The 21108-nt window shown below is 44.6% G+C and overlaps 2 protein-coding genes across 12 annotated transcripts in view; both read left to right on the top strand.

Annotated features, from left to right (window-relative positions):
- Positions 1-3419: 3419 nt before the first annotated feature.
- On the top strand, positions 3420-10287 carry LOC139571110 (rho GTPase-activating protein 19-like). Its single transcript, XM_071393671.1, has 11 exons — positions 3420-3592; positions 3986-4221; positions 4407-4487; positions 4980-5189; positions 6332-6558; positions 6745-6831; positions 7120-7185; positions 7425-7607; positions 8004-8099; positions 8202-8315; positions 8797-10287. The coding sequence occupies exons 1-11, from the start codon at positions 3552-3554 to the stop codon at positions 8851-8853; spliced, it is 1398 nt and encodes a 465-aa protein (XP_071249772.1). The 5' UTR covers positions 3420-3551; the 3' UTR covers positions 8854-10287.
- Positions 10288-12859: 2572 nt separating this feature from the next.
- LOC139571108 (slit homolog 1 protein-like) overlaps positions 12860-21108 on the top strand; it is a 174411-nt gene continuing 166162 nt past the window's right edge. For 8 of the 11 annotated variants that reach the window (XM_071393670.1, XM_071393664.1, XM_071393669.1 and 5 more), the window contains exon 1: positions 12861-13485. In XM_071393670.1, the coding sequence (XP_071249771.1) occupies positions 13283-13485 (203 nt within the window). In that variant the 5' untranslated portion in view covers positions 12861-13282. Of the gene's footprint in view, positions 13486-21108 lie in introns of all 11 variants that reach the window. The other 3 variants (XM_071393662.1, XM_071393663.1, XM_071393660.1) reach the window with 1 other exon arrangement.

Here is a 21108-nt window from a genome sequence, read left to right as displayed (position 1 = left end):
CACCTGGCGACCATGTCAGCGTGCATTGCGCCTGGCCCGTCACAGGAGTTGCTAGAGCGCGATGGGACAAGAACATCCCTGCCGGCCAAACCCTCCCCTAACCCGGACGATGCTGGGCCAATTGTGCGCCGCCTCATGGGTCTCCCAGTCGCGGCCGGCTGCGACAGAGCCTGGACTCGAACCAGGATCTCTAGTGGGACAGCTAGCATTGTGATGAAGTGCCTTAGACCACTGCGCCACTCGGGAGGCTGACAGACTATTTTTACACGCTTCAGCACTCGCCAGTCCCGTTCTGTGAGCTTGTGTGGCCTACCACTTTGCGGCTGAGCCGTTGTTGTTTCTAGACGCTTCCACTTCACAATAACAGCACTTACAGTTGACCAGGGCACAGCCATGCTGTGTGAACTGACTTGTTGGAAAGGTGGCATCCTATGATGGTGCCACGTTGAAAGTCACTTCAGTAAGGCCATTCTACTGCCAATATCTGTCTATGGAGTTGCATGGCTGTGTGCTCACTTTTATACACCTGTCAGCAACGGGTGTGGCTAAAATAGCCGAATCCACTAATTTGAAGGGGTGTCCACATACTTCTGTATTTATAGTGTATAATCAAACACTCTGTGGTAAACAAAGCTTCTGGCAGTTTCTGAAGCCAATGTGCCATGTTGAATATATTTTCTTCCAATGAATTTCGCTCTAGCATTTGAACAGTTTTGGTTATAAGCTATTATGACCCCATTTCTGAAACCTAAGACTCTCTTGAGCATGGATGTGCTTTCTGTTCCCCTCTGATGATCACAGGCCGTGTTAGAAGGGAGTGTAAAAAAAAAACGCAATTCGGCCCTAATAAGAATATAATTTGCCCTCAGAAAACCCTAAATTCGTCGGGGCATGGACTCTACAAGGTGTCGAATGCATTCCACAGTGATGCTGGCCCATGTTGACTCCAATGCTTCCCACAGTTTTGTCAAGTTGGCTGGATGTCCTTGGGTTGTGGACCATTCTTGATACACACGGCAGGGAAACTGTTGTGTGAAAAACCCAGCAGCGTTGCAGTTCTTGACACAAACCGGTGCACCTAGCACCTACCTATTCTAAGGCAATTAAATATTTTTGTGTTGCCCATTCAGCCTCTGAATGGCACACATACACAATCCATGAACTTCTGTTATGAGTGTGGGAACTTACTGCCTCTACCAAGCTGCAGGAGACAGTCTTCTGTTCCTGCTGTGAGGAATGGAAGAGGAAAGAGAGGAAGAATGCATCAAAGAGAATGAGGAAGGCAGAGGTTGAGGTTGAATTTCATGACGAGTGATTTCTGGGGTAGTGTTAAGTGCGGAGGTGGAGGCATTGAAGTTGAAGATTCCCAGTGTTTGTGACGCCTGCCATTTGGTGCGACGCAGACCTGGTAGTGAGCGTGGGGAAGTGAAGGAGTCACTGTCAGTCTTTAGACAACGAAGTCATGTTAGGATATATTAAGTTATCCTGTTAGTTTTTGTGCCGAACCCACTGCAGTGTTTCAGGTTCCACCTGTATGGTCATTTTGCAGTAGTGTGTAGGATGGACATTCCAAGATGTGATAGTGTGCAGGAGGGCATGGGACAGATGAATGTGAGGTTTTGGTGGAAAAAGTTGTGTGTGTCAACTGTAGGAGTGCCCATGTAGCTGGGGATGGGAAGTGTGCGTTGTGAGAGAGGCAGGTTGAGGTGGTCAGAGTAGTACAGAAGTTGTCATATGCTAAGGGAGTGAAGAAAATACAGGAGGATGGGTTAAGGGTGAGGGATCCTGAGAGGATGACCTTGAATAGTAGATCTGTGTAGCACAGAGGGATAGGTCAACAAGTGATATATGCTTCAGTAAGGTTGTATTCTGGGTGTTCATACAGTGCATTCGGAAAATATTCAGACCGCTTGACTTTTTCCACATTTTGTTACGTTACAGTCTTATTCTAAAATGTATTAAATTGTTTTTTTCCCTCAATATCCCATAATGACAAAGCATAAACAGGTCTTTATAAATTTTTTAAAATGTATTAAAAATTCATACAAAATAATATCACATTTACATAAGTATTCAGACCCTTTACTTTGTCGAAGCACCTTAGGCAGCGATTACAGCCTCGAGTTTTCTTGTGTATGACGCTACAAGCTTGGCACACCTGTATTTGGGGAGTTTCTCCCTTCTCTGCATATCCTCTCAAGTTCTCTCAACTTGGATGGGGAGCGTCGCTGCACAGCCATTTTCAAGTCTCTCCAGAGATGTTCGAATGGGTTCAAGTCCGGGCTCTGGCTGGGCCACTCAAGGACATTCAGAGACTTGTCCCGAAGCCACTCCTGTGTTGTCTTGGCTGTGTGCTTTGGGTCGTTGTCCTGTTGGAAGGTGAACCTTCGCCCAGTCTGAGGTCCTGAGCGCTCTGGAACAGGTTTTCATCAAGGATCTCTCTGTACTTTGCTCTGTTCATCTTTCCCTTGATCCTGACTAGTCTCCCAGTCCCTGCTGCTGAAAAACCTCTCCACAGCATGATGCTGCCCCCACCATCCTTCACCATAGGGATGGTGCCAGGTTTCCTCCATACGTGACGCTTGGCATTCAGGCCAAAGAGTTCAATCTTGGTTTCATCAGACCAGAGAATCTTGTTTCTCATGGGCTGAGAGTCAGTGGAGGCAGTGGATGCAGTGGAGGCTGGTGAGGGGAGCTATAGGGGGACAGGCTCATTGTAATTGCTGAAATGGAACTAAGTGAAACGTGGTTTCCATATGTTTGCTGTGTTTGATAACGTTCCATTTATTCCTCCTATAGCTCCTCCCACCAGCCTCCTCTGTTTAGGTGGTAGGGTAAAAATATATATATTTCATTGTGTGGATCAAAATATAATGGATTTATACCCCAGTCTAGTTGGTGGCGGTAATGCAACATACATTGGATGCCGTTAAACCTCACCGAAGAAGAAGGTTTGAGTCCAGTGGTAGCAAAGATATTTCTAACTAACCCAAGAAAGTTAATCTGTGTTGTTTACAGTGGAAGCAAATGAAGCATAGTGGGCAGAACAAGCAAGGAGGTGTGTAAAGCGAAACACGAACTATCAAGATCCTATTGGCGCGTGGTAGCATGTATTTGCATATTTCCATTAAGGAACGCCTCCTCTGTGAAGTGCGTGTGTACACAAACTCATTTCGACCGTGCACTCCTTCTAAACAAAGCTATTTTAAAAAATCATTTGGGAAAAAGTGTAAAGTATTTCAACCTTAGTGCACTGTGTTCGTAACACATTTTAGTTTTGGGAACAGAAAAATGTATTGAGATCAGATGTTTCATCGATGAGAAAATTAGCAGAACGTTTGACCAGTTTAGCCTACTTCCATCCGTTCCAACGACCCGCGACTGGACTTCCTCTCACTACCATGTTTGGTGGTGCAAAAAAAAATCTTAACAGAGGCTTCAGATTCATGGCCCTTGTGAGGTGTCTGGGTTACCCCTTCAGTATGTGGTGCTGATGGTAGTTTCAACATCCAAGGAGGCGGGGCAAGGAATGGAACAGCGGAAGATTCAAAATGGACATGGCGGCGGAAAAAGAACCCAACGAAAACAAAAGGTAGGCATATCATCAAAACAATTGTGACCGCCAAACAGTTTGCACTGTGCGTGATAACATAATTACACTCATTATGTGGACATGACTGTTGCTATCGCTCAGATACGCCTAATGTTACTCAACCAGCTGGAGAGCTAGATTTTAATAGCAACTAGCTAGCTAACTTCCCTAGCCATTGTAACTACGTTCGTTACCAACCAGATACATACTTGATCGTTATAATGGGTTTGTAAATTGGTATTTCCAAGACTTAGTTGATTGTTGGCTCTTTAACAAAGCGGGTCTGAACATTCTTTTTAGGTAACACTAAGTAGTTAATTAGCTACTAAACAATAACAACCATACTATTTGTCTCCACTCTCTCCCCTCCCACCCCGGGTGGACCGTGTGCAGTGTAGTGAACTCTCAGGACCCTGCACCCCAGCCGGTCATCTTCAACCCAGAATTCTTTGTGGAGCGTCTGAAACATGAGCGTCCCCAGGTGTTCACAGAGCTGGTCCTCAGTAACATCACCAGGCTCATAGACCTGCCAGGGGATGAGTTTGCCCAGCTCACAGGAGAGGCAGACCCCAGACTGCCCACAGCACACATAGGCTTCCTACGCTCTCTCAACTTCCTCAAACGCAAAGGTGAATTTACCGTAATGTTGTGTACTCCACACACACACACACACACACACACACACACACACACACACACACACACACACACACACACACACACACACTGAGGTCTTTGTGTGGTTTGCAGTCTGTGCATTTCAAATGTCCTGTTTTGTCCATTCACTACAAACCTTTTTTGTGGTGATTTCCAGATAAAGGGGTGGTGTTTGGTGCCCCTCTGACGGAGGAGGGCATAGCACAGATCCACCAGCTGATTGAATACCTCAGCAAGAGTGAGTTCTACAGTTATCCCATCTTTACAAGCTCACCTTTCAGCCGGCATCTAGAAAGAAACATATCATTTGCTTTCTCAACGTTTTGTAGAAGTGTTCTAATTTGACCAGTTCATGTCCTATTTCTGTCCTCAAAATCCTGGCTGGAGCACCTAATAGGCGTTCTGTGCGTTAGTTTCTGTCCCAGTCTGTCTAGTGTTAATATCTAGTCTTTAAGTCTGAGCGCTGAATGAGTGAGTAGGTATGAGCTCATGGTCTATTTCCTGCTCTAGTGATGTCATCGTCTGAAAGTGGACACTGGGATAGAGCAGGGGAGTCAATAATTAATCTGAAAACACTTTACTCTCTCCTTTTTTCTGGTTCTGTCTGTTCTCTCTATTTTGCATTTCTCTGTTTGCCTCCCCATTCACTCGCCACTGCTTTTCTCACTCTCATACACCTAATTATCTCTTCCCCTTCTCTCTATCCATCTGTAATCCCTCTCTCTCTCAGACCTCCATGTGGAGGGGTTGTTCCGTGTGCCAGGCCACAGCCTGCGGCAGGCGGCCCTGCGAGAGATGTTGAACGCTGGGACAGAGATAGACCTGGAGACTGGGGACTTCCATCCTAATGATGCTGCCACCCTGCTTAAAGCTTTCCTAGGAGAGCTGCCTGAACCCCTACTCACACACAGACACTACCACGCCTATCTGAAGATAGCAGGTAACAGACACGACAAGCCATATAACCTAAATATACACGGAGTACACCCCCTCCCCTTGCCCTCAGAACAGCCTTAATTTGTTTGGGCAAGGACTCTACAAGGTGTCGAAAGCATTCCACAGGAATGGGCCAATGTTGACTCCAATGCTTCCCACGGTTGTTTCAAGTTGGCTGGGTGTCCTTTGGGTGGGGGACCATTCTTGATAAACACAGGAAACTGTTGAGAGTGGAAAAACCAAGCTGCGTTGCAGTTCTTCACACAAACCGGTGTGTCTGGTACCTACTACCATACCCAGTTCAAAGGCACTTAAATCTTTTGTCTTGCCCATTTACCCTCTGAATGGCACACATGCACAATCCATGTCTCAATGTTTAAAAATCTTCTTTAACCTGTCTCCTCCTCTTCATCTACACTGATTTGAAGTGGATTTAACAAGTGACATCAATAAGGGGTCATAGCTTTCACCTGGTCACCTGTCATGGAAAGAGCAGGTGTCCTTAATGTTTTGTATGCTCAGTGTAAGTGTAACAGTATAACTTTAGTACGTCCCCTCGCCCCAACACGGGCGCGAACCAGGGACCCTCTGCACACATCAACAACGGTCACCCACGAAGCATCGTTACCCATCGCTCCACAAAAGCCGCGGCCCTTGCAGAGCAAGGGGCAACACTACATCTAGGTTTCAGAGCAAGTGACGTAACTGATTGAAACGCTACTAGCGCGTACCCGCTAACTAGCTAGCCATTTCACATCCGTTACACTCACCCCCCTTTCAACCTCCTCCTTTTCCGCAGCAACCAGTGATCCGGGTCAACAGCATCAATGTAACAGTATAACTTTAGTACGTCCCCTCGCCCCGACACGGGCGCGAACCAGGGACCTTCTGCACACATCAACAACGGTCGCCCACGAAGCGTCGTTACCCATCGCTCCACAAAGGCCGCGGCCCTTGCAGAGCAAGGGGCAACACTACATCTAGGTTTCAGAGCAAGTGACGTAACTGATTGAAACGCTACTAGCGCGTACCCGCTAACTAGCTAGCCATTTCACATCCGTTACATAAGTGTTAAATTTAAAACTATTTGTGGATGTAAGTCTGCCAAATATCCATATTATTTTCATAACTATTGGTTATCTCCAGAGCTGACCCAGTTTGATGAGAAGGGGAACAAGACTTCAGTACCGGATAAGGAGCGTCAGATCGAGGCCTTCCAGCTGCTGTTCATGCTGCTGCCTCCAGCCAACCACAGTCTGCTCAAACTGCTCTTGGACCTGCTCTACCACACCGCTCGCAACCAGCACAACAACAAGATGTCTGCCATCAACCTGGCCACCATGGTGGCTCCACACATCATCTGGCCCAAACACGTACGTCTAGTTCAAACCAAAGTTTATTGGTTGCGTACACAGTTTAGCAGATGTTACTAGCTCTTAACAATGCAGTAAAATGTCAAACAAAACAATCCCTTTCTCTCTCCCTCCCCCTCACCATTCCTCTCTCCCATTAGTTGATTATTGTTGTCTTTACTCATTAGTATTGTGTGTCTTTTCCAGCTGCAAGCCAGTGACCTCCAGGGGAACATTAAGAAGCTAAACAACGCAGTGGCTTTCCTCATCAAGCACTCACAGAAACTCTTCAGGGTGAAAATTGACTGGCTAGCATTCATTCTCCAGTAGCCATTTGTAATCAATATCCCTATTCATTACCCTCCCCTCTGTCGCACTCAATCATCTGCTTTCTGGAACAATAACTGGCTGGGGATTTTCACCTGAGTCAATACTGTCTGTCTGCATCAGTCAATCATTTCACATGTCAATCACAGTTTGGTATAGTTTGGTCAACTGAAACCTGTGAGTTTAGTGTGTCTAAATAAGTCTTGTTTGTCTAAACAATGACAAAGGTGGTCATTTTGTGTGTTTTTACTCAAGGCTCCTGTGTATGTCAAAGAACACGCCCACATGCATTTTAAAGGATCAACCACCTCCCAGTTTACGGTGAGTACACTACAGAAACTCCCAGTTTACGGCGAGTACACTACAGAAACTCCCAGTTTACGGCGAGTACACTACAGAAACTCCCAGTTTACGGCGAGTACACTACAGAAACTCTGTCTAGTTGATTTCGATCACTATTTGACTGTGTCGGGCGACCTAAATCGATCATGTCTTCTATCAGGGAATATCTCAAACTCAGCGAAGACCTGTTATCAATTCACTCCTCTCCTCCCTACCAGGATGGCCTGGCTCTGTGTGGTGGGGGTGCTCACCCCTCCCCCTCTAAGAGGGCTGGTGAGGCTGTGACGTGTATAGACGGGACCACCAGCAGTAACACACACACTGAGCTGGCCCTCAGAGAGCTTTACCAACAGGTCAGCAGCATGCCTGAGTCTGCCAAGAAGAAGAAACTCATCAGACAGGTGGGACATACACACGCCTACACCTGTATTTGCGGAATGTGCAGAAATAATGAGTGTTTGTCCAAAAGGGTGGCAGGTAGCCTAGCGGTTAAGAGCGTTGGGCCAGTAACCGAGAGGTCGCTGGGTCAATTCCCTGAGCCGACTAGGTGAAAAATCTGCCAACGTGCCCTTGAGCAAGGCACTTAATTCTAATTGTTCCACGGTCGCCGTCAATAATGTCTGATCGCTGGCCGTGACCACACTCTCAGAAGGTTTCTCGGGAGTGGAATATGCAAAAAAAAACATATTTCACATGCATATAATACACACTTGTGAAATAGGACAAATGTAAGGACCCACCTAATTATTATCATCATTATTATTAAGACTTTCGCTGTTTTTGTGTGTGTTGTGTAGTTTGCTAAGCAGGTCCCTGGGACGCCATTGAGTGACCAACAGACACTGTACTCGAATAGGAAACATCGCCGCTCACGCTCCTTTGGAGGAATCAGGGTATCATCAATTATTTAAAAGAATAGCTAAATGTTCTGTCAATCCCAGGAAGATGTTAGACAGGATGTGTGATTTTGAAAGCTATGTTTGTGTGTGTACCAGAGGAGAGCGTTAGGTACCCAGGGCCCGGTGGAGACGGCTAGCAGTAGCCTGGTGACTCCAGGATCCAGCAGCTCAGCAGACAGACAGGAGAAGGAGGACAGCAGCGTTGGATGGGTAAGTACTATACACCACTCCATAGCTGAGTCACTGTATGTGTGTGTAATAGGAGCGGTATAGTGAAGTGTTACTTTGTCTCAGGTTCAAACCAAACAAATGAAACTGTCTGTTTGCCTGGTGAGCAGCATGATTCACAGCTATAAACCTGTCACCAGTGGGTGACTGCGTCGTTCTCCCCATTACTAATATGATAATAATGGTAGAATATGGTCATAATATGGTAATTTAGAGTGACATATATATGCAACCCACAGCCCTGGTGAGCCAGTTAAACCATGACTACTGCGTTGTGGTATGGATGGAGTGTCTTACTGTTAGCTCACCAACCAGTGGCTAACCACAGGGCAAACTCCCTCCCTCAACTCTCCCCAATGGGGTTTATTTGAGGGACATTGTCGAATGGGTTTGGCGCCAAGGTTAAGTAGAACGGACATAACTCTGAAATACATTAGGTTGTTCTCTCTCTTTTCTCTCTCAGGATTCCTCGTCGCTTAAAAGGATGTGCTTCTCGCCAACGCAGGAGACGTCGGTCTAGCAGTCAGCTCATCTCATCCACAACTTTCTCCTCTCACTCTCAAAAACATTTCTCTAACTTGGTTTTAAAATGAATCTTTTAACTAACAGGGAGACGCTCTGAGATAGTTAAACAGTCAAGTCATTTACAAGCCAATAATGTGTTGTCTTAAAAGCAGTAGAACCATGCTTGGCCAGTGACTCATTTTTTGTTTCTTCCTTGTGTTGTTGTCTCTTTCCAAACAGAACATGTACACCTTGGTCATTCTGGTCAAGTAGGAGTTAGAATGACTAGAAAAACTAGTGAGAACCAAATTAAAACCCACATTTTTGTGGTTTGTGTTTTGAGTTAGTTACTACTGTGTAGAGCATGCCATGTGGACAAACATTGTCTCAGGTAGGTAGAAGTAAGCTGGATCTATAGGGAGTTTGCACTGGTTTGTAGTAAATTACAAAGGATGGTAAAATTCTGATTGACTACACGTTTAAGCTAAGCAAAGTGTTTTGAGTGCCTTAAAATTATATTAGCAAAGTAGTAAAGTTAATGTGTGATGCATTATATTGAATCTTTATTTAAGCCTGTAAGTCCCATTGAGATAGTTTAATGTATTACAGTTTGTGTAGCTGTGGAGGCAGTAGCATTGTCTAATATGTTCAGACTGAGCAGAGATGAGTGTGAAAGAAAGATGAGTGAGAGTAAAGTCTTGGAACATGGTATGTAGGGCTATGACTGGTTTTCCTGGTCTGGTCATGTGTTAAGGAAAACCTAGTAGACGTGAATGAGACCGTAGTAGCTAATGGTCTGCTGTTATTACAACTGGTGTGAACTCACTGTTGCTTTGTTTGGGAGTGTTGCTTTAGCCACGGTCTTAATCTGTCAACACTGTGATTATTATTTTCTCTATTTAAATACTTTTTTCATTTTTACTGTGTTTTGTATTTTTTACTTTATCCTGAGACTACAGCCAAAATGTGTATTAATGGCCCCTTTTTTTTATCCGCTTATGTTTTATGCAATATCTATGTCCTTCTTTTTGATACTGTTACAGAAATGTTTTTCTATGCGATCTGTTACAATATTTGTTATTTAATATCAAATGTTTTTATCCATGGTATAGGCCTATCTGCATTGGTTCTGTTTATAGCTATTTTCAAAACCAGTCAGACATTGAGTGCTGAATCCTGACAAGATTCAACCATATCTTCACACAAACCTCTACCAACATACATTTTTTTATTTTTACGGAAATATGAATAACTTACATCTGTTTAACGATTTTCTTTTTCTAGTGGCAACATTAACTTTAAATTTCAGTGTCAGTGGCATTTCCATTCTACTGATCTGACTATTGAGCATCAGAATTCTGTCTGTCAAACTGTTTCAATGTGAATGTGTCATTATTGGCACTACTGTGAAGCTATGCAACAAACTGCTATTAAAATACAATGAAACAAACATCTTTATTTCCTTTGTGGTAAAATGATTTATTTATTTCACTAGACAAGTCAGTTAAGAACACATTTTTATTTACAATGACGGCCAAACCCTCCCCTAACCTGGACGACGCTGGGCCAACTGTGCGCCGCCCTGTGGGACTCCTGATCACGGCCGGTTGTGATACAGCTCGGGATCGCAACATGGTCTGTAGTGACGCCACTCGGGAGCTCTTATTGGTTGTGTGAAATATTGATAATCAACAGCGGCGCTACTGGGAAGCTATGCAACAAACCGCTGTTAAAAGACAATGAAACAAACATCTTTATTTCCTTTGTGGTAAAATGTGTTATTGGTTGTGTGAAATATTGATAACAGAGGCAATGTTTTAAACTGAGACAATGTCATGCTGAAGATTGACCGTGAATGAAGATTTAATAACATGGCAAGGTTTTATTTAATGTACATGTTTGAATATTTAAGTAATTCACAGGTATTTAGTGAATATTTAGTTCTCTTTGGTTTTGTCTGCAAAACTGCCTGGAACTAGTGACCGGTCTGCAGTGGCCGAGTGCAGTTTAGTTTTTAACCACAAGATGGAGCACTTGAGATGCAAATGCTCAGCCTTTTGTAAAGATGCCCTGAAATCAGTAGAAGTTTAGTGTTATCTTTTCTCACAATTATTTTTCAGCTTGGAAACATGGAGAATTGTTTTTTAACTCTGTCTCTACTTTGTTATAACTGAGATGTTCAGAAAAAGTGAATATACATTGCAGTAAGAGTTTTTATCTTGTCCCTGGTAGTTTATGAAAGTGTGATATCATACACTTTCCTTACATTCCAGGAGCTAAAGTCTAAATTAAAATGTATCTATTTTTGTCTGCAGTTTACTTTTCTCCTGGACATTTTGTGAGTAAGGAGAGGGTTATGAAAGAAAGAGGGACAAGGAACTGAGAAGTTATCCACAATGCAGGTGGTTGGAATGTGTGAGTCATGATTGTGTTGTTGCATGTTTGCTATTAGAAGTATACGCTGTGCACCTGTGTGTGTGCACATGCCGCTTAATGTGTGTGTGTTGTGTATATGTTGTACAGAGGTTTTACAAACCTCCAGCAGGGGACTTCTGCCACTCTCAGGTCCTGTAAATACACAACAGGACAGCAGTGACCGTGCTGGAAATACCAATGGTCACTACTGTATGTAGTTACCAGGTCAAACTCGGGTTTAATTTAGAATGTGTTCTCCACACAGTTTGCCCATTCTCAGTCAGACACACATCCATGCCAAACTTTGGTTTTAGAAGTGGGGGAGACATAACTTATTATTTTTATCCAGTCGGAGAAACACTCCAAACAGCCTACATGACCACTCGGAGGCAAACCATTGCCTCATTTTGTCATTCCAATCACATTCCAATGATAAAACTGTGGGGGACCAAAATACAATTTTAGTATGTGGGTTGGACATGTCCCCAGTGAAAGTTGCGTCCCTGATACATAGTAGTGTTTAAGAATAATTAAAAGACTTCACACAACTCTTCTATTTTCTCCATTTGGTAAACTCTAGTTACTACTAAATTACTTCACAATTACTACACAAACAAAAGAGACATGCGCCTGAGCCTTGCAGTTGACTTATTTTATTTCCTACATGAGTTGTGGTACTGTCTGCTGTTTGCTAGTTCTCCGCTTAAGTGCAAATTGGTGTCGTGTCTTCCCACATCTAGGACAAACAGAGAGGTGTGTGAGTGTATTCCATTCACAGCTCTGTAAGAGAGTGGAGGGACAGGGAGAGACGCCCTAAACACCACCCTCTCCCCTGTGTTCAGGACCCATGTTAGGAAGATCTATACACCACTGACACTTTTACTGGGCCAGATGGATCACTCTCTCTCTACTACGTGTGTCTGGCGGGGCCTAGGAAGGACGGAACACACTTCTCTTTTGGTTTGTACAGTACCTCATCTCCATCAGTCTCTCTCTTTTTCTCCTCCTTTTTTCTTTGTCAGCCAGAGATTGGGCTTCCAGGGTTCTTCAGGTTCTGTTGTAGTGTTTTTACATTGGGATGGTTCCACCACAGTGCATGCAGGAAGAGATGAAGTGGAGGGTCTGACACAGTCAGCTGTGCAGAGCCGGAGCACAGAGGTCTTTATTTCATTGTTTGGAGAGAGGTTGGAGACTAACCTCCTCCTAGCCACCACTGAGGACTTCAACAGTACTAATGTCCAAGTCCTTATATTACGTGGTCATATATGTATTTATACACACACATACGTACACGTACACAGTCCTTTGTGATACTGGGGACAGGGGTTGAACAGTGTCACACAAGTTACTGCTCTCTGCTCTATACGGGCTGCCTGGAGGCAAGCCTGGGAGAGAATGAAACAGAGAATAAAGGCCAGAGAGAGAGTTGTGAGGGTGAGAATAAGAGAGAAAATGAGGGACTAAAAGACAGATTGAGAGAGAATGAGAGAGTTCAGGCAGGGTTCTGTGGGGGGGGGGGGGGGGGGGGGGGAGGAGGGAAGGAGGAGGGGGAGGGGTGGAGTCAGGGGTCTGCTATTTGTAGCTCCTTGTGATGGATGACTGCTGTGTGTGTAGGAGAGAGAGATAGGCTTTTCTTCATTCTGCTCTATCCCCATTCCCCCTAGTCAGACAAGCAGAGCAGAGCGGGACAGAGAGAGAGAGAGAAGAGTCGTGAGCGAACGAGTGCAGAACAGAACAACTCCACAAAGAGAAGAGAGAGGTGGATAGTTCCCTTTGCAAGGAAAGAAAGAGAGAAGAAAATCAAGCCTTTCAGAATACATTACCAACTGAGGACAGGACTTATTTCTAGCCCTGTTTTATGTTGTAACAGTGAGGTTTCTTTCTCATTCTACGAGAGCCTACACACTGATTGTAAAAAACTTGTACTGTGTAGTAGGAATTGGGGTATTTGCAGAGAGAAGGAGAAAGAAAGAGAAAAGGCTTTTTTGGAGCCAGGTTTTGAGAAGCAGGAGGCTGCAGTCGTGGAGATCATGCCCGGTAGAGGAGCTTGTTCTGGTGCAGGCGTGGGGAGGTTGCCTGGGTACTGGGTGTGTGTGCTGGTTCTCTGTGCCCTGGTGACAGGCTATGTCAGCGCGTGCCCTGCCCTGTGTACCTGCAGTGGCACCACGGTGGACTGCCATGGGCTGGGCATCAAAACCATGCCCCGGAATATACCCCGCAACACAGAGAGACTGTAAGTATTTACTTCTGTACCATACCATACCTGTCTGTGTTTGTGTGTCCCCGTCTGTCCGTCTGTCTGTTTGTCTCTTTACTATATGTGTGTATTTGTCTGTCTGTCTGTCTGTTTGTCACTTTACTATATGTGTGTATTTGTCTGTCTGTCTGTCTGTTTGTCACTTTACTATATGTGTGTATTTGTCTGTCTGTCTGTTTGTCTCTTTACTATATGTGTGTATTTGTCTGCCTGTCTGTGGTTCTATGTCTCTGTGTGTCTGTTTCTGTGTGTGTGGTGGCGCACATGACTTTGCTGAAACAGAGAGAGAACAATAGCCCTGAGTGGTGTGTGTGTGTGTGTGTGTGCGCGTGCATAGCATTCCAGTCAGGTATAAATAGGCATGAGAGACTGGAAAGAGCCGGAGCAGATGTATGCCGTTCATGTGTCCATAATTTACATACCTGCCGTTGTTGTGTGTGTGTGTGTCTACAGGCTCACACATACATGTATACATGTTCACCGCAAAATGTGGAAATGCTCCAGTAATTAGTTTAATATAATTACTACAATTGACTGTTGATCTTCACTATTTCCCCTTTTCTATGCGGCAAAATGTTACTGTGAGATGATTAAATCAGTAAACTTCTAATTGATGTGGTGGTATGGCATATGTATTTATGGTATAAGCTGAATTTCACTACATATTTGCATATTTTTTATTTCAATCTTCTCTATTAAAATGATCCATTGTTAATTTGACTCCCTGTAGACAAGATGTAAATGTTAGCCTACATTCTGTTGGTTTCAGGACACTGTGTTCTCCTGATGATATAGTTAGTTCACTATCTGCAGACTGGATCCTCTCTTTCCCTCTCCTGCACCGGCCCTCCCTCCCTCTTGCAGACCCCCCTTTCCACAAATTGTTTAATCATGTAGAAAATTAAGCAAATCTGCTCCCTAAGTGTGTCCTGCCTGTGAGAAGATCTGCTAGACGTCTTGTACCAGGAAGGAGAAAGTGGAGGGATGATGAGAGAAATGGAAAGAGATTTCTCCTTTTATGGATTTCCTTTTGAAATATTAATCGGTAAATCAGTGGTGAGGAGGAGGAGAGGAGAGGTGAGGGAAATAGATTGTTCTGTTTCAGCTTCTAGAATAGCTCAGATGAATAAAATATGTTGTGGGAATGGAGGAGAGAGAGAGAGGAGAGCAGAGGAGAGAAACACTTGTGTCAGAAGCAGCGTTTGCGTAGCGGGAGCTGACTGCATATTTCATGAACTCCATATTTCATTTCTAAGAACACCTTTTTGTAGCGGATGCATGTGTCAGAGCTGCTTGTGTGTTCACAGACAGAACACACACACACAGACACACGCTTGGGACATTTTGTAGGGGGAAACATGATGATTTTGTGGTTTCCTTTTACATGAACAGCCGTATGCACTGAGAGTGTACCGTAGTTAAACTGAAGTGTGTTTTATGTGTTGCAGTTAGTTTATGCATGTGTAGGTCATGTATACTAGCTGTTATACCTGGGATTTGTAATGTGATTTCATGCTTCAAACCGTCTTGATAAATAGGATGGATTTCTGTGCCTCTCTAAATGCTTCTGTCTCTGTGTCTGGCAGACTTTCACTCTTTGGCGGTTAGACTTTTAAGTTGTCAGTGTGTGCGTATGCCGTGCAGATTTTATTATTTGGTAGCCAAGCGTTTAAAGCTTTCTGTCAATGCCCGCGCGCGTGTGTGGTGCGTGTGTGTATGTCATGTAGAAGGTTATTGGTCTCCATGAATTGGTTAGTTAACAATATAAACTCTCTGTAATCCAGGGCTGGTATATAGGGTGATTCATCAAGATGATTGAACAAGTCAACCCCCCCCACCCACTGGTCCGCTGGGTCTGTGTGTGTGGAAACACCGCTAAGGCTGATAATAGTGCAATATTGGTGAGGGGTACTGGGGTAGACAACTACCGGGGCAGAGTACAGGCCTTTACATTGACTTCAGGTGGAGAGAGGGGAAGGTGTGAAGGAGGTTAGAGGGACACAGCCTGTCTGGACAAGCTTTATTGGCCAATCCTGGACTGCTGGGGCGATTTGGGGGGAAAGTGTGTGTGAACGATGTGTGTTGGTCGGTGGACCGTAAGTATGTGTGTGTGTGTGATTTGGGGGAGGTCTTGACACTGACTGCAGTTTCCCATTTACACTTGTCACTGTGGGTTTGGATCAGCCCTGACCTCTGGCCTCCACAGACTGTATCTCAGCTCAGCTCCAGGTGTTAAAATCACACCACGCTACACACACACCTTCTCCTGCCGTGGCTAGGATGTCTTCAGCCTTAGTCCAACTCACAAACAAACCTCTCTGCATCACTCATACTTAAACTATGCCATGAATTGGTTTGTATAGGCCTGATGCAATTCAACAGGTATTTAAACATGACATATTTTGGTACACACGCATAAACACACATATCCCACAAGTTTCAGAAATGGCCGTCCCTAGCTTGCATCTATTTCTCTATTACCATCTCTTCTTATCTGTGTTATCTCTGTAATGGATCTATTGATCCAGCTATGGCTGCTGGACAGCTCTGATAACACTGTGGACTATCTGTGTGGAGTGGCAATGAGCTGATAATGGGATTGGAATGACTGGGCTGGCCTCGTTCATCCTCTCTACAGCAGAATACAGCTCTCCAGCCACCTCAGGGTCAGACTCATCGCAGTGTTGTCTCTCTTATTTACAATGTGTGCTTTGTCCTATATTTTATTTTTAATCCCAGCCCCCTCAGGAGGCCTTTTGCCTTTTGGTAGGCCGTCATTGTAAATACAAATTTGTTCTTAACTGACTTGCCTATTTTTTTATTTTTTTATTTAACTAGGCAAGTCAGTTAATTAAGAACAAATTCTTATTTACAATGACGGCCTACCCCGACCAAACCCGGACGACACTGGGCCAATTATGCGCCACCCTATGGGACTCCCAATCACGGCCGGATGTGATACAGCCTGGAATCGAACCAGGGACTGCAGTGACGCCTCTTGCACTGAGATGCAGCGCCTTAGACCGCTGTGCCACTCGGGAGCCTGTGTTGGGCCTAGTTAAATAAAAATAAATGAAAAAACGATGTGTATTTCTGGCTGGCGTGTGTGTGTCTGAAGGGTAGTGTTAGTAGAAGATTATCTTTATGCCAGAGAATGCCCTGCTCTGAGATACGGTAGGGTGTTGGACTCACCCCAGACAAGCCTGGGCTCCATGTGCATTCGTTGTCTACAGTCTGTCTGTCTGTCTGTCTGTCTGTCTGTCTGTCTGTCTGTCTGTCTGTCTGTCTGTCTGTCTGTCTGTCTGTCTGTCTGTCTGTCTGTCTGTCTGTCTGTCTGTCTGTCTGTCTGTCTGTCTGTATGTGATGGTGTATGTGTGTACATGTACAGTACCAGTCAATAGTTTACATTTTTTATTACAATTTTCTACATTGTAGAATAATAGTGAAGACATCAAATCTATGAAATAACACATATGGAATAATGTATTAACCAAAAAAGTCTTAAACAAATGGATATATTTGAGATTCTTCAAAGTAGCCACCCTTTGCCTTGATGACAGCTTTGCACACTTGGCATTCTCTCAACCAGCTTCACCTGGAATGCTTTTCCAACAGTCTGAAGGAGTTCCCACATATGATGAGCACTTGTGTGCTGCTTTTCCTTCACTCTACGGTCCAACTCATACCAAACCATCTCAATTGGGTTGAGGTCGGGTGATTGTGGAGGCCAGGTCATCTGATGCAGCACTCCATCACTCTCCTTCTTGGTCAAATATCCCCTACACAGCCTAGAGGTGTGTTGGGTCATTGTCCTGTTGAAAAACAAATGATATTCCCACTAAGTGCAAACCAGATGGGATGGTGTATCGTTGCAGAATGCTGTGGTAACCATGCTGGTTAAGTGTGCCTTGAATTCTAAATAAATCACAGACAGTGTCACCAGCAAAGCACACCCACACCAACACACCTCCTCCTCCATGCTTCATGGAGGGAACTTCACATGCGGAGATCATCCGTTCACCTACTCTGCGTCTCACAAAGACATGGCGGTTGTAACCAAACATCTCAAATTTGGACTCATCAGACCAAAGGACAGATTTCCACCGATCTAATGTCCATTGCCCGTGTTTGTTGGCCCAAGCAAGTCTCTTCTTCTTATTGGTGTCCTTTAGTAGTGGTTTATTTGCAGCAATTCAACCATGAAGCTCTGATTCTTGCAGTCTCCTCTGAACAGTTGATGTTGAGATATGTCTGTTACTTGAACTCTGTGAAGCATTTATTTGAGCTGCAATTTCTGAGGCTGGTAACTCTAATGAACTTATCCTCTGCAGCAGAGGTCTTTCTTTCCTGTGGCGGCCCTCATGAGAGCCAGTTTCATCATAGCGCTTGATGGTTTTTGCGACTGCACTTCAAGAAACGTTCAAAGTTCTTGACATTTTCCGGATTGACTGACCTTCATGTCTTAAAGTAATGATGGACTGTCGTTTTTCTTTGCTTATTTGAGCTGTTCTTGCCGTAATTTTTACCAAATAGGGCTCTCTTCTGTATACCACCCCTACATTGTCACAACACAACTGATAGGCTCAAACACATTAACAGGGAAAGAAAAATGATTCCATAAATAACTTTTAACTAGACACACATGTTAATTATAATGCATACCTCATGAAGCTGGTTGAGAGAATGCCAAGAGTGTGCAAAGCTGTCATCAAGGCAAAGGGTTGCTACTTTGAAGAATCTCAAATATAAAATATATTTTGATTTGTTTAACACTTTTTTGGTTACTATGTCATTCCATGTGTTATTTCATAGTTTTGATGTCTTCACTATTATTCTACAATGTAGAAAATTGTAAAAAATTAAGAAAAACCCTTGAATGAGTAGGTGTGTCCAAACTTTTGACTGGTACTGTATGTGTGTATATGAGTATGTACTTGTGTGAGATAATAAAGAATGGAATAGATAGATTCATGTGGGGGAGCTTGGAGGCTTTGATGGCCAGGTTTTTTCCAGGGCTGTGCCAGTGTGTGTGTGTGCACATTCATGCATGTTTGTGTGTGCCAGGGGATGCCTGCAGTGTTTTTGGCACCACCCCACAGCCGGTATAAGTGACAGTTCTCTGCTCATCTGATCCATAATTTACTCTTGACAAGAGAGAGAGAAAGAGGGAGGGGATAGAGAGAGGGTTCCGGGGAGATGGGGAGGGAGGGAGAGAGAGAGGGTTCCGGGGAGATGGGGAGGGAGGTAGAGAGAGAGGGTTCCGGGGAGATGGGGAGGGAGGGAGAGAGAGAGGGTTCCGGGGAGATGGGGAGGGAGGGAGAGAGAGAGGGTTCCGGGGAGATGGGGAGGGAGGTAGAGAGAGAGGGTTCCGGGGAGATGGGGAGGGAGGGAGAGAGAGAGGGTTCCGGGGAGATGGGGCGGGAGGGAGACAGGGATGGTATTGTGGATGAGTAAGAGAGAGAGTGATAACAGAGAGGAGAGAGTGAGAGAGAGAGAGAGAGAGTGTGTGAGAGAGAGAGAGAGAGAGAGAGAGAGAGAGAGAGAGAGAGAGAGAGAGAGAGAGAGAGGGGGGAATGAAGGATAGATGAGGGTTGGGAGAGGTTGGCAGGGACAGAGGTGTTAATCAGCGATGAAGGGATTACCACCTCCTGACAAAAGAGAGAGAGAGAGAGACATACATCCACCCTCCCAGCCCCATGGCCAAAAAAGCTAATGAATGAATAAATGAGGTTTAGGAGGACAAAAGCAGGTCTTCTCTTGCGGCAGACTGTTCAATCAGGTTTGTATTTTTTACGACACCATTTCTTTCCTAATCTTTCTAGAGAGGAATGCTTAATGTTGGAATGAGGGCCGTTCAGATAATGTTTGTGTTGAAATTACAGGGCCGGAACAAAATGTAGTGCAGTGTGAGTTGTTTTGTTCCCCTGTTTAATTCCTGTGCTGAACCATTGAGAAACCTCTTCTTTTCTCTTCTTGCACTTGAAGTGCAGATATGTCAGGTTGGAAAGATTGTTCATCAGTGCAATGGTTCAGTAATGATCCCATCTCTATGGAGAGTATTCAGCATGTGTGTGCAGCGTCTTCTCTGCAGGAGAAAATCCTTTGTGCGCATGCAAACGCACACACACACACACACACACACACACACACACACACACACACACACACACACACACACACACACACACACACACACACACACACACACACACACACACACACACACACACACACACACACACACACACACACACACACACACACACACACACACACACACACACACACACACACACAGAGATCAGTCAGTGCCCATCAAAGCCCAACACATTGGTCGACATCTGTCATACAGGACCAGAGCTGTGTGTTCAAAAGATCTTCATAGATCAAGTAAATATGTAGATTGTGTTTTATCCAAACAGAGGGACTAACGCAGTGCCACATTTTCAGCATGTGGAAATCAAAGTCACAACTCTGGTGTCGATAGTACCCTGCTCCAAATAACTCAGCCATATGAACCATGAGTAAAACCTTAGCTCCTGTCACCATATGTGTGTGTGACTTTGTGAGTGTGTGTGTCCTGTCATGCAGCAGTAAACCATGAAAGACCCTCAAACTGTGAACGTGGTTCTAGTGATAACCGCAAAGTCTGTGTGTGTTTGAGTGTGTGTGATGTTTTCCCAGTCTGCTAGTCTCTAACACAGACACTCAATAGCAGATGCTATCTACGTTTTATTACTAACTGTCTATTTGACAATTTTCTCGGCTCATCTCCTCCTTTCCTTCAACCCCTCTCTCTCTATATATCTCCCTCTCTCTCTATCTCCCTTTATCTTTATCGTGGTGGGATTCTGTTCTCGAGGTTGTTGTGGTAAGAAGGTTTGTGTGTGTTTGTGTATGTGAAGTCCAAAGGAGGATGGTTCTCAGGACAGATGTTTGGGCTAAGCTGATATCTGTTGCTGATGTAGTCAACTTGATACGGGCTTGGCTGCTTAAACTAGATATCGATGTCAATGGGAGGTTTGCAAATTACATTCAGGATTCAGTGTGTGTGTGTGTTTCACATCGTATGCATGGTCTGTGGGAGTGTTTGTGTCAGTGTTGGGGAATATGTACTTCTCCTTATCGGTACTGAGTACCCTGAGGCCTGACCAGACAGACTAAGAACTGTAAATAATCGGGAGGTGAAAACACTCAGACCTTAACCTCCACACACACACACACACACACACACACACATACACACACACACACACACACACACACACACACACACACACACACACACACACACACACACACACACACACACACACACACACACACACACACACACACACACACACACAAAGACCTTCACCTCGTCCCTCGCTGAGAAAGAGAGAGAGAGAGAGAGAGAGAGAGAGAGAGAGAGAGAGAGAGAGAGAGAGAGAGAGAGAGAGAGAGAGAGAGAGAGAGAGAGAGAGAGAGAGAGAGAGAGAGAGAGAGAGAGAGAGAGAGAGAGAGAGAATGAAAGCAGCATTTAAGGAAAACGGGGAGAGTGAGAAACATGACCTCTGCCTGTAGATTGAAGCATTCCAGCCTCGTTTCTCTGTTATT

The sequence above is a fragment of the Salvelinus alpinus genome, chromosome 3 (genome assembly GCF_045679555.1).
Source record: "Salvelinus alpinus chromosome 3, SLU_Salpinus.1, whole genome shotgun sequence".
NCBI lineage: Eukaryota > Metazoa > Chordata > Actinopteri > Salmoniformes > Salmonidae > Salvelinus > Salvelinus alpinus.
The sequence above is the reverse complement of the archived record's forward strand: the minus strand, read 5'-3'. Positions and strand labels throughout refer to the sequence as shown.

Coding starts and splice junctions, on each gene's coding strand:
- LOC139571110 (XM_071393671.1), top strand. CDS start 3,552: ATGGACATGGCGGCGGAAAAAGAACCCAACGAAAACAAAAG. Junction 4,222..4,406: donor CAACTTCCTCAAACGCAAAG/GTGAATTTACCG, acceptor GGTGATTTCCAG/ATAAAGGGGTGGTGTTTGGT. Junction 8,316..8,796: donor AGGACAGCAGCGTTGGATGG/GTAAGTACTATA, acceptor TTTCTCTCTCAG/GATTCCTCGTCGCTTAAAAG.